Source organism: Mytilus trossulus, chromosome 13 (genome assembly GCF_036588685.1).
Source record: "Mytilus trossulus isolate FHL-02 chromosome 13, PNRI_Mtr1.1.1.hap1, whole genome shotgun sequence".
NCBI classification, from domain to species: Eukaryota; Metazoa; Mollusca; class Bivalvia; order Mytilida; family Mytilidae; genus Mytilus; species Mytilus trossulus.
Window position 1 is genome coordinate 6,324,500 of NC_086385.1, and position 16,231 is coordinate 6,340,730.

At 32.5% G+C, this 16,231-nt stretch overlaps 1 protein-coding gene across 1 annotated transcript in view; it reads right to left on the reverse strand.

Annotated features, from left to right (window-relative positions):
* Nucleotides 1–10,804, reverse strand: part of LOC134695359 (uncharacterized) — a 42,162-nt gene extending 31,358 nt beyond the window's left edge. Inside the window, exons 1-4 of the mRNA XM_063556587.1 lie at nucleotides 10,690–10,804; nucleotides 9,327–9,611; nucleotides 7,668–7,952; nucleotides 3,993–4,277 (exon numbers count right to left, since the gene is read on the reverse strand). Coding sequence (XP_063412657.1) covers nucleotides 3,993–4,277; nucleotides 7,668–7,952; nucleotides 9,327–9,611; nucleotides 10,690–10,804 — 970 coding nt within the window. The remainder of the gene's footprint in view (nucleotides 1–3,992; nucleotides 4,278–7,667; nucleotides 7,953–9,326; nucleotides 9,612–10,689) is intronic.
* Between the last annotated feature and the right edge of the window lie 5,427 nt (nucleotides 10,805–16,231).

Genomic DNA, 16,231 nt, shown 5'->3' on the forward strand with positions numbered 1-16,231 from the left:
ACCTTCCTGAACTAGCAGTGGCCAGGATTGACCTATCATCTAAGGGGAACATAGGCTTTCTTAGAATGAAGGAGTCGTCAGCAGAAATATGGTTCAAGGTAGAAATGGTACATTGGGTCATGGAGGACTCCAGGGCAAAGGACAATTTGGTTAGGAGAATGAGCATTGCAAAGACAGACCATGAGCCACCACAAAGTTTTGGAACAGAACTTAAGTTGTCTGAGTCAAAGCACACCTTGAATCAGGTAACCAAGGCGTTGGGAATTGGTGAGAGACATGTCAGGAAGCTCTTTAGGGGAAAGGTGACGTTTGAAACTAAGTCCAGGAAGAAGGCAGAGGAAACAACCAGGGAAGAAAGTAGTAGATCCGATATTGGAGAAGAGCCCGAGTACGAGATCATGGACTCTATTGGAGAAGTAGACAACCTAGAAGTTATATTAGAAGAAAAGGAACAACCAGAAACAGCTAAAAACATCTCAACGACACAGGAACCATCAGAAAAAGTTGCAGATGTCCTACCAACAGCAGAAAAGAAAAAACCAAGCAAGCCAGTACCAATTCAAGACAGCCCTCTTAAGAAACTAGACAACAAAGAGAATGATACATATTTACCAATGCTGAGTGAGGACGAGGAGGAAGAGGAGGAGGAAGACAAGGCAACATCAGAGAGGTCAGATAAACGAATTATAATGGTGAGCCATAAGGAAGTGTTTGATATTGACACTGACGAAGAAGAAACTACCAATATATCACTCAGGGAGAGGGCGGAGAAGCTATTTAAGGCAGGAGGGATGCCCCTATTTCCACCAGGGAGGAGACAATGGGACGGAGAAAGGATGGAGGTGTCGAGTAAACCAACACCAATGTTCTGGCCGCCCAAGGAATGGAGGAAATTGACAGCGGATCAGAAGCTGACAGCCTGGAGGTTCGCTGCCATGACCTTGGCAAGGGAACATGGAGTCGACACCGTCAAGGAAGAGAGAGACGTACTTGACAAGTATGCCATGCTTGCCTTGCCAGGTACTGCGTTACCTAATCAACCTGGAAAAGACTTGATTATAAAGGCTCGTTTGGCCAATTACCACTTGTTGAAGGATATCTGTCTTGGTAAACTGGAAGGAATTGAAGCTTTGGAAATAATAGATATGCTGGAAGCCGCAACCCGATCAAAACCACAAAATGACTTAGTTAAATTATTATGTAATGTACCTCTGAGATTGTCAGAAGATGTTAAGAAGGATAAATCGCATTAACTGTATACACTTTTATTTACTATCTAAGATGACAACGACCATCACCAAGAAGAACCGATCAAGAGAGACTTAGAATTGTCAAATTTTATTGTTATTGTTCTTTTGTGTTTTAATGCTTTGAGTTCATTGCATATATTTTATCATGTGTAGAATACAAAAGAGAATTCGGGAGAATTCTTTTTTTATTGGGTGGGGAAAGTGTTATAAATGGGCATTGATAATAATCTCAAAGAAACAACACATTTTATATTTCTAAATTTTATTGGGATCAATATCTGAAACCTGAAAAATAATGGTCTTAGATGATTTTCATACACTAAGACAACTTTGGCAATCTCAATTTGGGGAGATCAAATTGCATATGTTTATAATAAGTACCAATTTTATCAGATAACATAACATTTAACATAACGTCTATCAACTTATCAAGTTGACATAGCGGTAAAATTCAACTGTCAGTGAACAGGCACTTCGATCACGATTTTCACGGGTCTACATTAAATTCACACTTTCAGGGGATAATGGGTTTATAAAACATGTTTGTCGTTACCTATTCATTCAGTCTCAGTGTTATTTGACACATCTTTTGGGTAGTTTTCCCTTAAATTTCATCGTGGCGAGTGCTTGTTTACGTATATTGGAAGTTGCCATTTCAACGAATGGTCACTTCCGGGTAACGGTACTTCTTTATAAAGTTATAATAATACATAAAAGTATTATTAAGATATGATTAAATTACTTGCTGGCCTTCCTTTTACGGTGTAGGATATTTAATAATAGGATATAATTACGTTAAGTACGTTTTTGTGTAGCGCCGTTAAGGAACTATTTTGTGATTTCAATGACGTCATATAGTAACGTAGGTGATAAGGCCACGAGTATGGAATTTTAAGGTTTATATTTATTATGTCACTTATTTATTGGAATTAAAGGCAAACTTTCGCGATTTTATGTATTTATAACGACATTTTGGGACATGAGCCAGAGTTTTCCTTATTATTTCAAAGTTATAGTAGATTTTCAGTTCTGTGAGTCGCGGATGTATTTCACCGTCAAGTATAAATACGGCGTCGCACTAGCACTTTGGCATATCGTATCTGGCTATCAAGCAGAGCAGTACAATAAACCAAACAAACCCTTAAAGTCAAGCAAGCTATTTAGGTACAGGATGCATTTCGATATACAGCTATTTCACCTTAAGCTATGCGATAGCATTTCAAGCCTTTGGTTATCTTTTTACATCTTTTGGAATATTTAACTAAAAGCCCACATAAGGACGTCTAGGAACCAAATATCGCTTTTATAAATACTCCCGCTTAAGCAGGTCTTCAACAGGAAGTGGCTTCATATTAAGACAAGATGAGGAACCAGTTCAATGTTTACAATTTCTCATAGCAGTTTTTGACAAATTACACAAATTATTAAAGATGTAAAGATACGATGTCCCACCACGTTGACAACTTTCTTATATCATAGTTTAATGAAATACGTATATTTCATTCTCTCATTATTGTATTGATAGGATAAAGTCTTGTAAATCTGTATTTATAAGTTTTATCTGGGGTTCGGAAGGCCAGCATCTTACTATTACAATTTATGGTTATACTATGTTATTGCTGATATTTGCATGCGTTATTTATTGAGATATACATGCCTACTGGACAAGAATAAAAGTCACTCTTTTACGCTGGATTCTTCATTTATATATGATTATGCTGGAGTCAACAAACTACACTCAAAACAAGACAAAGTAACGGAACACTATCAATAACCAATCATACGGAATTAAAAGTACACTCGACCCCTACTCTCCCGCCTGTAACAATATACTTTTTTACTTTTTAGTCTTTTTTGGAAAATGTTAATGGTGCTGTTTAAAGATCTCTCTACAACGAACTTTGATTTACTGCACTCGTATAAACATTGCAGTTTTTATACAATGCAATCATAGGTTTGAACGTTGTTTTTAATTTAGACTTGTTCATATATATAGAAATATATATTAAAAATCTTCTTCTTTGTCAATATTAAAACCATTCTGAAGAATACGAAAAATATAGATATCTCCAGTGTTTATGTTTTAAATGAAGAGTAGATATATGATGTCAAATTGCTTACATGCTAAAAACTATGAAACAGCTCTGTGTAGTGTTTCATTTATGGCACTTCTAAGCTAAAATGTTTATCAAATGGAATTTGTTTTTAACATGAATCATTACAATATTCATAATCTTATTGTATTTCAAGCTTGGCCTTCTTAATACTTGATTTTAATGTCACGAATGTCCATTCATTTTCCATTGCTACGCGTCGCTAGGTCAATGCAATTTGCGACAGTAAAATCTACTTTTACGTAGACCAAGCTTGAAAAACTACAGTTATCTCCTCAATCTTCAAATAAATGTTAGAACAAACCAAATGCATGGGAGTGCTGATTATCTATTCATATAATAGTAGAAGATTTTGATAATACAAAAAAATTACCTTTACCCCATACCTACCAAAAAAATGAATGTTCACAAAAAAAGATTTGACTGTTCGTATTTAATTTAATAGATATTTTTTTTTATTATGCCTGCAATTGTAATTATATCAGAATTTTAAATTGATTGCTTGTTTTTTTAACAACATTTTCACATGAATATTTTGTTTAAACATTCTCCAACAACACACAAGCGTGTACTTTTGAAAAAAATGCATATACCAAGAATTGGTCATTGATAATGTATTATTACTTACAGTAGATTACCGTTATTCCTTCACTTTCATTTCGTCCTTTTCCAGTTTCTACTCTACATGTGTAAGTGCCACTATCACTTATCTTGACGTCATGAATAATAAGTATGTTTGAATTGTTGCCCGGTAATTCATATTTCATCCTATTATTGATTAGTTCATCTGCACCTTTGAACCACTTAATAGAAGTAGGTTTATATCTTGATGATATGTTACAAGATAATTCGATGCTTTCCCCATTTTTAAGTATTTCTACTCGCTTCTTTGCTACAGTTATTTCAGGTAATGCTGAAATATACGAAACAATTCAAATTGATTTCATATTAAATGAAATGATGCTACAGAACGAGCAATCAATACAATTTGATGTTAATATTTTTAGGACTTGATTGGAGTATAATTAACAGTATAGCGTATACCGTATGATGAGGAATTCAATTTGTATAAATGTATAAAGGGAAATTCTGTTTGCTGCAATATTGAAATGATTTATGGTGCAGTGGAGATAACGAAGCTTGGCATTTACAAGTGTGTAAACTGCTGTGTGGCATTCTGATTATGGTCATAATATAAGGATTGTCTTCACTAGTCGTTTTTCTGCCATCCTTTATATTGTCTTGTTTATGCATGTTTCTTTTTGATAATTAAGTAATGCATGACCCATGCTTACTCAAATACTTTCTGTTTAATATAAATAACTTGTTTGTTAAGTTGTCTAAATGACATCCATAATTGATATGTATTTCCTGGTATAAATTTTGGCGTGGCGTAACGTTTATCAAACCAATCGCAAACCAAAACTAGAGGCTCCAAAGAGCCTGTGTCGCTCACCTTGGTCTATGTGAATATTAAACAAAGGACGCATTTGAATTCATGACAAAATTGTGTTTTGGTGATGGTGATGTGTTTGTATATCTTACTTTACTGAACATTATTGCTGCTTACAATCATTCTATCTATATTGAACTTGGCCTAAGAGCTTCAGTGGAAAATGTTAGTTAAAATTTACAAATTTTATGAAAATTGTTAAAAACTGACTATAAAGGGCAATAACTCCTTATGGGGTCAATTGACCATTTAGGTCATGTTGACTTATTTTTAGGTGTTACTTTGCTGTACATTGTTTCCCTTTACAGTTTATCTCTATCTATAATAATATTCAAGATAATAACAAAAAACGGCAAAATTTCCTTAAAATGACTACTTTAGGGGCAGCAACCTAACAGCAGTTTGTCCAATCCATCTGAAAATTTCATGGCAAATAGATCTTGACCTGATTAACAATTTTATTCCCTGTTAGATTTGCTCTAAATGCTTTGGTTTTTGAGTTATAAGCAAAAAACTGCCATTTTACCCCTATGTTCTATTTTTAGCCATGGCAGCCATCTTTGTTGGTTGGCTGGGTCACGCCACACAATTTTTAAACTAGATACCCCAATGATGATTGCGGCCAAGTTTGTTTAAATTTGGCCTGGTAGTTTCAGAGGAGAAGATTTTTGTAAAAGATTACCAAGATTTACGAAAAATGGTTAAAAATTGACTATAAAGGACAATAACTCCTAAAGTGGTCAACTGACCATTTTGGTTATGTTGACTTATTTGTAGATTTTACTTTGCTGAACATTATTGCTGTTTACAGTTTATCTCTATCTATAATAATATTCAAGATAATAACAAAAAACAGCAAAATTTCCCTAAAATTACCAATTCAGGGGCAGCAACCCAACAACAGGTTGTCCGATTCATCTGAAAATTTCAGGGCAGTTAGATCTTGACCTGATGAACATTTATACCTACGTCAGATTTGCTCAAAATGCTTTGGTTTTTGAGTTATAAGCCAAAAACTGCATTTTACCCCTATGTTCTATATTTAGCCGTGGCGGCCATCTTGGTTGGTTGGCGGGGTCACCGGACACAATTTTTAAACTAGATACCCCAATGATGATTATGGCCAAGTTTGGATTAATTTGGCCCAGCAGTTTCAGAGGAGAAGATTTTTGTAAAAGTTAACGACGACGGACGCAGGACGACGACGGACGACGACGGACGACGACAGACGACGACGGACGCCGGACGCCAAGTGATGAGAAAAGCTCACTTGGCCCTTCGGGCCAGGTGAGCTAAAAAAGAAGCGTAACGTTGAAAATAAAAGTATTTTGTAACATATTCAGAAATGCCTATACATTTAATTGTAATTATTTAACATGTTGTGAAAATGTTTTGATATTTAGCATATACGAGTTTGTTTTCAGCTTGCACCTGCTGACATTGAGTTGCCTTGCTACATATATATAGCGTAAAATCTTCAAGTAAATGCTAGAAAAAACAAATTGCATAGGAGTTCTGATAACATAATTATACAGTAATAGTAGACGAATTTGGCAATACAACAAATTAACATTTATCAAACAAATTTGTTAAACAAAAAGACTGAACTATTACAGAACAGACTTCCTTTTTAGTATTTCGTTTAATAGAATAAAATACATAGTAAACCACATTATTTGTGTATCATCCTGATATAGTCAGCTTTGTAATAACGCCTATATAACCTTTTGCATCGTTTCCAGTTTTGAAATAACCACTGTTATTGTAACAAATAATTCATCTCTTATAAAAAAATGAATATCTGCATTTATGATGACGACAATTGTAATCGAATCAAACTCTCAAATTGATTGTTTTCGTTGTGCACATTTTTATATATGATTTTTCTTCATACCTTTTCCATCAACCATGTCAACAAACATTTTAAGAAAAATTTGTAAGGGTTCCGCGGAACCCAGTGTCTCGCCTACTTTTGCTGAAAATCACAGGCTCAACAAAATGAGGAAAAAAATCAATAAAAATATTCCTCTTGATACTATCTGTTGATTGTTAGAAGCTTCTGTCCAAGTTTAGTAAAAGTCCGGGATAGTTTATGAATCTAATAAATGTTTAAAAATTTAAACTGCAGACTGTATGTAATGTTAACTGGAAGAAAAACTAAGTCCATTTATAAATAAAATACAGATACAAAGGTACAAAATATTAACAAAATTTCCTTCTAAATACTAGCTTATGATCATAAACAAGCTTCTGTCTAAGTTTGGTACAAATTAAAAGTAGCATAAGAAAGTTATTATTTTTTTTTTAAATTTTAACCACAAAGTGAATGTGTTGTTTCCTGGCAGAAAATCTAAGTCCATTTAAAGTAAAATACGGGAAAAATGGAATTTTTTTTTTACAAAATTTACTTCTGTATATTATCTTTTGATCATAAACAAGGTTCTGTCCAAGTTTGATACAAATCCAGGATAGTTTAAAAAAGTTATTAAATTTTAAAAACTTGAACCACAGAGTGAATGTAATGTTTCCCCGCTGAAAAACTAAGTCCATTTATAAGTAAAATACCCCAAAAAATGGAATTTTATTTTTTCAAAATTTACTTCTGGATACTTTCTTATGATCATAAACAAGCCTCTGTCCACGTTTGGAAGTAATCCAGTTTAGTTTAAGAAAGTTATTAAAATTTCAAAAACTTTAACCACAGTTAGTATATAGTATATTTGTGGACGACGCCACCGCCGACGACGACGGAATGTAGGATCGCTTAGTCTCACTTTTTCGACAAAAGTCGAAGGCTCGACAAAAATGGATATAATATGATTTTTTCATCAAAAATATATTATAACTTACAGTACTTTACCGTTATTTCTTCACTTTCATTATGTCCTTTTTCATTATCTACCCTACATTTGTAAATGCCACTGTCGTTACAATTGACGTCATGAATTGTAAGTATGTTTAGATTGTTGCCCTTTGATTCGTATTTCTTCCTATTTTCACTGACTTCACCTGAACCTTTGAACCACTTGATAGAAGTAGGTTTATATCTTGAAGATATGTAACACATTAATTTGATGCTTTGACCATTTTTAGGTATTTCTATTAGCTGATTTTCTACAGCTATAACAGGTAATGCTGAAATATATAAAGAAAAGTCAAATTGCTTTTTATCTTGTATTAGATAAGGATACGAAACCATATATCTCTAAAATCAATACAATGTTATTTTAATATTAGTCCGCACCTCAATGTTGTATACGGTGTAATGAGGAATTCGATTTGTATAAAGAGGAAATTCTATATGCGTAAACATTAAAATGATGTATGGTGCATTGAAAATAGCGTATCGAGGTATTTGTAAAAACGTATGATGCAGTGTTAATCTCACGTTTTAATTTGTTCTTCATACTTTATCAATCTGATTAAGTTTCATAATATGTAAATTGCCTTAACTTATAGTTTTACGTAGATCATGATTTTGTCATGTTTTTCAACCCTTCTTGTCTTTTAAGAATTGCATGGCTCATGCTTTCTAAAATAGTTATTGGTTTGTTAGTTCAATTTCGTGTTTACAAAACTTTGAGTTTTTTAGATCACCCCTAGTTTTTGTTGGGGTTCGTGTTGTTGTTTCTTAAGTTTCTATGATGTGTCATGTGTACTATTGTTTGTCTGTTTGTCCTTTTTATTTTTAGCCATGGCGTTGTTAGTTTATTTTTGATATATGAGAAATGCAACACGGGATATCGTATCGATTAGGAGATATATACATATTATGCAGGTGCTGCTGGAATGTTGCTACTTAGAAATGGAAAGTTCACAATTTGAAAGCTAAAATCATCTCTTTTGTCGTAAAGCTTTGTTTTGCAAAATATCACAAGGATCCTGAGAAACTCATAAAAATAGATATTTCTTCAAGCAACAAGCGTTAATTTGTAGATTTGTTTCTTGTCCAGATATGGCTATATACATATTTGAAATTGTTTGATTTAAAATAGTATTCTTTATTTAGGTAAAAAAAACAACCACAAAATGTTTTGATATTTAGCGTGTAGGCATTTCCTTTCCTTTTGAGCCTGTTAACATACGTGTTTTTGTTACACGTAAATAAATTACAATATTCAAGTAAGAGAATAATGATAAAAAAAATAATAAGTATTACATAACAGAATTCCTTGTTTAAATTTCGTCGAATAGATTGGAAAACCTATTGAATCTTTTTACTTTTCAACTTCCTTTGATATTCAGTTTCGTAATAACTTCTACGTACATATTTTCTTCGTTTCAAGTGTCGTAATAACAAAGGTAGTTGTCAGAAATAATTTTTCTATTATTATCAAATGTATATCTGCATGTATAATGCCTGAATTTGTAATCATATCTGACTTTGAAATTGATTGTTTCTGTTGTACAATATTTCGAAATGTTATACACGATTTTTATCACACAAGCATATATTTAAAAAAAAATGACACAATAAGATTTTTTCACCGATAATTTTGTTTTACTTACAGTATACTACCGTTATTCCTTCACTTTCATTTCGACCTTTTTCATTTTCTACACTACATTTGTAAGTTCCGCTGTCGGTAACGTTGACGTCATGAATACAAAGTATGTTTTGATTGTTTCCCTTTAATTCGTATTTCTTCCTATTTTCAATTATTCCATCTGATCCTTTGAACCAATTGACGGAAGTAGTTTTATATCTTGATGATATGTTACAAGGTAATTCGATGCTCTCACCATTTTGTATTATTTCAATGAGCTGCGTTGTTACAACTATCTTAGGTAATGCTGAAATAAATAAATAATGAAGAAAGTCTTCTATGAGACAATGTTACACACATCAAAACAATGTGTGTTAATATTAGTCGGGACTTGAATAGTGTACAATTCTAAACATACATATAGCTAAAGAGGAATTCGATTTATATAAAGCGGAAACTCTGTATGCTGCAATATTGCAATAATGCATCGTGCAGTGGCGATCATGTGACGAACAAAAATATAACTGTTAAAAATAATTGATGCATCTCCTCATAGTATATCATATGCTTTTTTGGAACATAGTTTTCATTTAGAATTCATATATACTATTATATTGAAAAAAATCTGAAGCAGAATTCGTATGATGGCAACATATTAGATGAAAGATAATTACGGCTTCAATTCATCACATTTGTTAACACTAGCACTCTTCCACAGATCTTTAGACAATGTGAATTAAATACATAAGTGCTATGTGCACACGTCTTAACATGTGACAAATTTATGAAAGACATAATCCATCGGATAACATGTGGTTATACTGGGCTAACATCACACTGTTTTATTCGTCTTAAATTTAGAATAGCAATATTAGATCTTCAAAACTTCATAATCAAATTTGTATTTTCCCTCAGTGGGGTTTCGAACCCTTGCTTCTGTGATATCGTGGCAACCTGCTATAAATACTCCGATTATTTTTTTGAACGTTTCTGTAGATAAAAAATACAAAAAATATGTTTTTAAATTTCTTATTGATAATATAAACGTCACAAAGAAAAAAACGGTATTTTATTGTGAAATTGATTCATTTATCATGTTTATGTGACACGCAATATATTTCGTTTGTAAAATCTATATAAATTTTTTTTGTTCCAACTCCTCAGCAAGATTGACCTTAGATGTATCTAACTATTACTATTATATCTTTTTTAAGGCATATAATTCGTAACGAGTTTGTAATCCTGGTACTTTTGATAACTATATATTTAGTACTTATACCTACAAGGACTTATCATTAAAAAAAAAATATTCCTGGGGTAGGTAAAATCGGAAGTACAAAAAAATTGATAAAGTGTTTTGTTTATTAACTGTAGTGTTTACCTACCATAAACTACTTCGATATCTTTACTTTTATACGTAGAAAATATGGTATTTAGAACACATGTATAATCTCCTAAATCATTTGTGTCTACATCTTTAATGGTCAACTCTAGATGCATCCTGTCAGATTCATATTTTGTTGTATTATCACGACAGCATTTAATTTTGTTCTTGCCTTTGTACCATTCAATTGACTTCACAAAACACGTACAGATTACACTAACGTTGCAGGATAATGTAATAGATTTGCCATAGTCCGTAGCAATGTTTTCTGCATTCGTTGTTACGGTGATAGTCACTAAAATATTGCAAGTATGATATTGTTTACAATCTACATGAATGTTCTTGAATGTATATCTTATATATAAAATTTACTGAACCGTTTTCTCCCTATAATCTATAATCTATTATCTTAACGAGAATTATCTACACAATGATAAACAAGGTGCAGATGGTACCACATATATATTATTTACGCTAGTTTTTATTAATCATGTATACAGTTATAGCGAATCTTCAATATACACCCTTTAATTTTTTTCACTTACACTTAAGACATATTTGAAATATGTTTTACAACTGCACACTAAATAATTACAACTAATTAAGCTCATATGATTACTTACATTGATCGGCATACAAACCTGAAACATGTGATCATATTCAATTTATATAACATATATAGAACGTTTTTGTTTGTTTTCAAATTTAATCAGTCTTGAATTGTTTTTGTTCTCTCAGGATTCAAAATGTAAATTGAAAACCCTCATTTGAGTAATGTAAGGGGGATAAAACGCAAATTCTTATTGGAAAATGATATAATTGTCCGATCGACACTAACAACTATGATCGAGATCATTTGTTTTGTCGATGGTACTGTCTTTAGAATTATTGCATTTAATTGGATTCGTATGTATCTTTTACCAGACTGAGTATAGTTTCACAACTCTTAAATCTTTGTACTTATTTCCTGTTTCTTAACTATATATATCAAACGACCCTGTGCCCTTAACACTCGCTTGGTTGGTTGATTGTAGTTTATGTTGATATATATATATATATATATGTTGTGTACAAGTTATCATTTTGTACAAATTATAATTTGTACAAAAATATTGTAATTTGTACAAGCACTTTTTGTACAAATTATAATTTGTACTATAATTTGTACAAAAATATTGTACAAATTATAGTACAAATTATAATTTGTACAAAAAGTGCTTGTACAAATTACAATTTGTACAAAATGGGACAAAAATTCACTTATAACTTGTACAATAATTTTTCATATAGATTTTGGCGAAAAAAGCATTGATACACATTATTGAATTGCTACTAAATGACCAGACAGTACACCTAAGTTACAAAGTTAAAAGAAGTTCTTTATCATTCGTATGAGCAGGTGATCTAGTGATTTATGGAATTAGGTATTGCAAACCATTTTTGACTCTCAATTTGATAACGACCTGTTTTGCGGGCATTTTAACTACTTCAATCAGACTTTTAGACAAAATAAATATCCCAGAAGATTAAACACCCCATTAAGTTATGAATATGACTATGCTCAAGTATGGAATATGTCAGTTGGTTTTTTGCCGTTTTTTTTTTATCAATGTTTATTTTTCAACAAGGATCTTTGTTTTATGACTGTTCATAACACTGTACGGAAATCAGTTGAGACAATCTAAACTTTAAAAACAAAATAAAATGTATGCAGACCAGATAGACGGACTTTTATTTTAAAAGAAAACCAGTTGGTGTCGTATTATAAAATCATCAGACCCAATGGAATTGAACCATCAATCATTTCACAAACAAAGGTGAAGCTGGACAAGTTAATTACAATTATATCGTGTGAATCATTGCATTTTTCACTAAAATTCGTATCTAAAATGTTGTACAAGTTATAAGGGAATTTTGGGCAAATTTTGTACAAATTGAAATTTGTACAGGGACGTTTTGAACACATTATAATTTGTACAAAGTCAAAATACAAATTTTAATTTGTACAAAAAGATAACTGGTACACAACATATACTAATCAACAAAAGAAACGATATACGACTTTGAAATAAAATTTATCAAAAAGTATTGAATATAAAACAAAATGAGATACACTATTTTAAAAAACTTTCATGTGCAATGTATGCACATGTTAAAATGAAAATCAAAAATTGTCGGAGAGTATATGAGAGTTCCGTGTAAACGATTATACGGTGCAAATTAGTTTTGCGGAAAGTTGAATAAAAATTCGACACGTCATTTTCTAAGTACTAATTAAAATTTCTTTGTTTAAAAATATGCAATATGCGAATAAAGTTGTGTTTCATGTTGGAACTAATGGGTTGAAATATTGTTTTTTGAAATTTTTTGGGGAAAAAAATGTTTTCTTGAAATTTCAAAAAATACATTTTTTTTTTATTTTTGTCTCAAATAAATGCTTCAGAAACACACCTCACGGATTAATTTTAAGATTGTGTTATGATATTGTAATGATTATGTTTATTTATGTTGGCCTAATTTGTGTTGAATGGCTTGATAGTTGTTTACCAAATAATTATATAACTGTGCAGTTTATGAATCACTGGAACAATCACAGAATGATTGGAACTTTCTAGAATGATCCTTATAAAAGATGCGTAATTTAAACTTCTACGTTATTCCAGAAACTTCCGTTATAACTTTCCAGGATTTTCCACAATGTTCCATTATAGAGTGTTCTAGAACTTTCCATGACAACACTATATATACAGACACTAAAGTTAAACTCTCATAATTAAACTTGGACATAGACATTGATAGACATTAGTATTCACAGCATTTGGATTGACACTTTTATTCTACAAACAACATCATACTGGATTGTGACATTAGTAGTGAACGTAATATTCAAATTGGATTCCGAAAGATTTCTGGATACAGATAAAGATAACAGATTGGACTCATATTTTGACAGTTAAGTTAACAGTAATATTTGTGTAATACCTTTTGTAAACTTTTGTATATTAAATATTGTTAAATTTTACTATTGATTTGTGTCTTTTGTTGGCTACAATTTAAAGGCGATTTCTGGCCGTAACAGAAATTGGGGGCTCGTCCGGGATACTGAACATATTTTATTCAAAATTTGTTTAATATTTTTATTATAACTAGCCAACAAAATTCTACAAAATGGCATTTGATGCTGGTAAATTTTTGAAAACGCCAGACCTGGAGAGTTTTGATAATTTAAAGAAAGAGGAACTAGTGTTGCTTGCTAAACAACTGAAATTAGTTTTTAAAGTATCTATGAGAAAACAAATTATAAAAAATTTGGTTATAGACAAATTAGTTGACGAAGAAATTTTAGGTGAAGAGGCTCTTGATCTTAAGGTTGAAAATGTTGACGCCTTTAAGTTAAAACAGCTTGAATTAGAACATGAACTTAAATTAAAAGAAATGGAAATGAAGGAGATGGAGAAAAGAAAAGAAGATGAATTTAAATTAAAACAGGCAGAACTGGAAATGAAGGAAAGGTTAGAAATGGAGAAAAAAGAAAAAGAAGATGAATTTAAATTAAAAGAACTGGAAATGAAAGAGAGGGAGAAATTAAAAGAACTTGAAATGAGGGAAAGGCTAGAGATGGAGAAACTGAAAATTGAAATGGTCAAAGAAGAAAGCAACACTAAAGTTCACTCGAAATCAGATTATTTTGATGCAGCAAAAAACATACGTTTGGTACCAAAATTTTGTGAAAAAACAGTCGACAAATATTTTCCACAGTTTGAGAAAATTGCTAATAATTTGAAATGGCCAATGCCGTATTGGACTACGATGCTGCAAAGTGTTTTTGAGGGTAAGGCAGCTGAAATATACTCCGCACTTCCATCAGAAAAAAGTTCTGATTATGACACTGTGAAACAGGAAGTTTTGAAAGCCTATGAGCTAGTACCAGAAGCATATAGACAGAAATTTAGATCTTATAAAAAGTATGATTCGCAAACCTATGTGGAATTTGCTCGGGAAAAAGAAGATCTTTTTGATAAATGGCTTACTTCAAAGAAAACAAATAACAATTTTGATCACCTAAGACAATTGATGTTATTAGAAGAGTTCAAACAATGTGTTCATTCAGAATTAAAAACACATTTAGACGACAAAACTGTTGAGTCAATACATGATGCAGCTGTTATATCAGATAATTATACTCTTTCACATAAAAGAAGTTTCAAGGGTCAAAATTATAATACTTCCAGTGGAAATTACAAAAATCAAAGCACTGAGCATACTGATAGTAAGCCTGTTCCACAGAATAAGAGTCAGTCCAGTTATAATATGTCTAGTTCAAAATTTGATACTTTTGAGAAGAAGTCACTGACTTGTGCTTATTGTAAGAAGATTGGTCACCTGATGGCTGATTGTTTTAGACTCCAGAAGAAGAATGAACGAGATATCAAGCCAAAGACCAGTGCTTGTACGACACCTTATATTACCAGTGAATGTCCTGCGCGTCAGGCTTTTAAGTCCAGTTTTTTTGATTACATGGAGGAATATAAACCCTTTATGTCTGATGGGTTTGTTTCTATTGTTGATGATACCACTCTTCAGCCTATTAAGATTTTACGGGACACTGGAGCTTCTCAGTCTTTATTGTTAGAAGGTGTGTTGCCTTTGTCCGAGAAGACTTCTGTTGGTGCCTCCATTTTGTTACAAGGTGTAGAGTTGGGTTGTATAGATGTTCCTCTCCATCGTATTTATCTGAAGTCAGATTTGATAACTGGACCAGTTGTTGTAGGTGTTCGTCCTAATCTCCCTGTTGAGGGTGTTACATTATTGCTAGGAAATGATCTAGCTAGGAACAAAGTGGTTGCTGAACCAATTGTTACCAGTGAACCGGTGGTGGATGTTAAATCACCTGAAGATGATGCTGAATTGTATCCAGCTTGTGTTGTTACTAGGGCGATGGCTAGAAAACAACAAAATGAGAATTTGCAAGAAGACAAATTTGATTACATGGACCTTTCTGACACTTTTATAGCTGACATTGAAGGTCCTGGTAGCTCAGAAAAGGCCATTACAAAACCACCTAGTGTTAACAAGAATATTATTATGCCATGGCCAGACGTTAACAGCCATTCATTAGACCGAGAAAATTTATCTGAAGAACAACATAAAGACCCTGAGGTTCTTCAGCTCAGCCAGAGAGCTCAACCACAGGAGGAAGCAGACAAAGTAGCCGAATGCTATTACCATCAGGACGGCATTTTAATGAGGAAACGGAGGCCTCCTGATGCTACCCCAGAGGAGGAATGGAGAGTTGTGTACCAAGTGGTGGTGCCTAAAGTTTATAGGCAAGAAATTATTGGTCTTGCCCATGACACCCCCTTGGCTGGACACTTAGGTATAAGGAAGACTTGCCTAAAAATATTGCAACATTTCTACTGGCCCAGACTTAGAAACGATGTTGCAGAATACTGCAAATCATGCCATATATGCCAGGTTGTTGGTAAGCCTAACCAGAAAATACCACCAGCACCTCTTCTGCCTATTCCAGCCTTTGACGAACC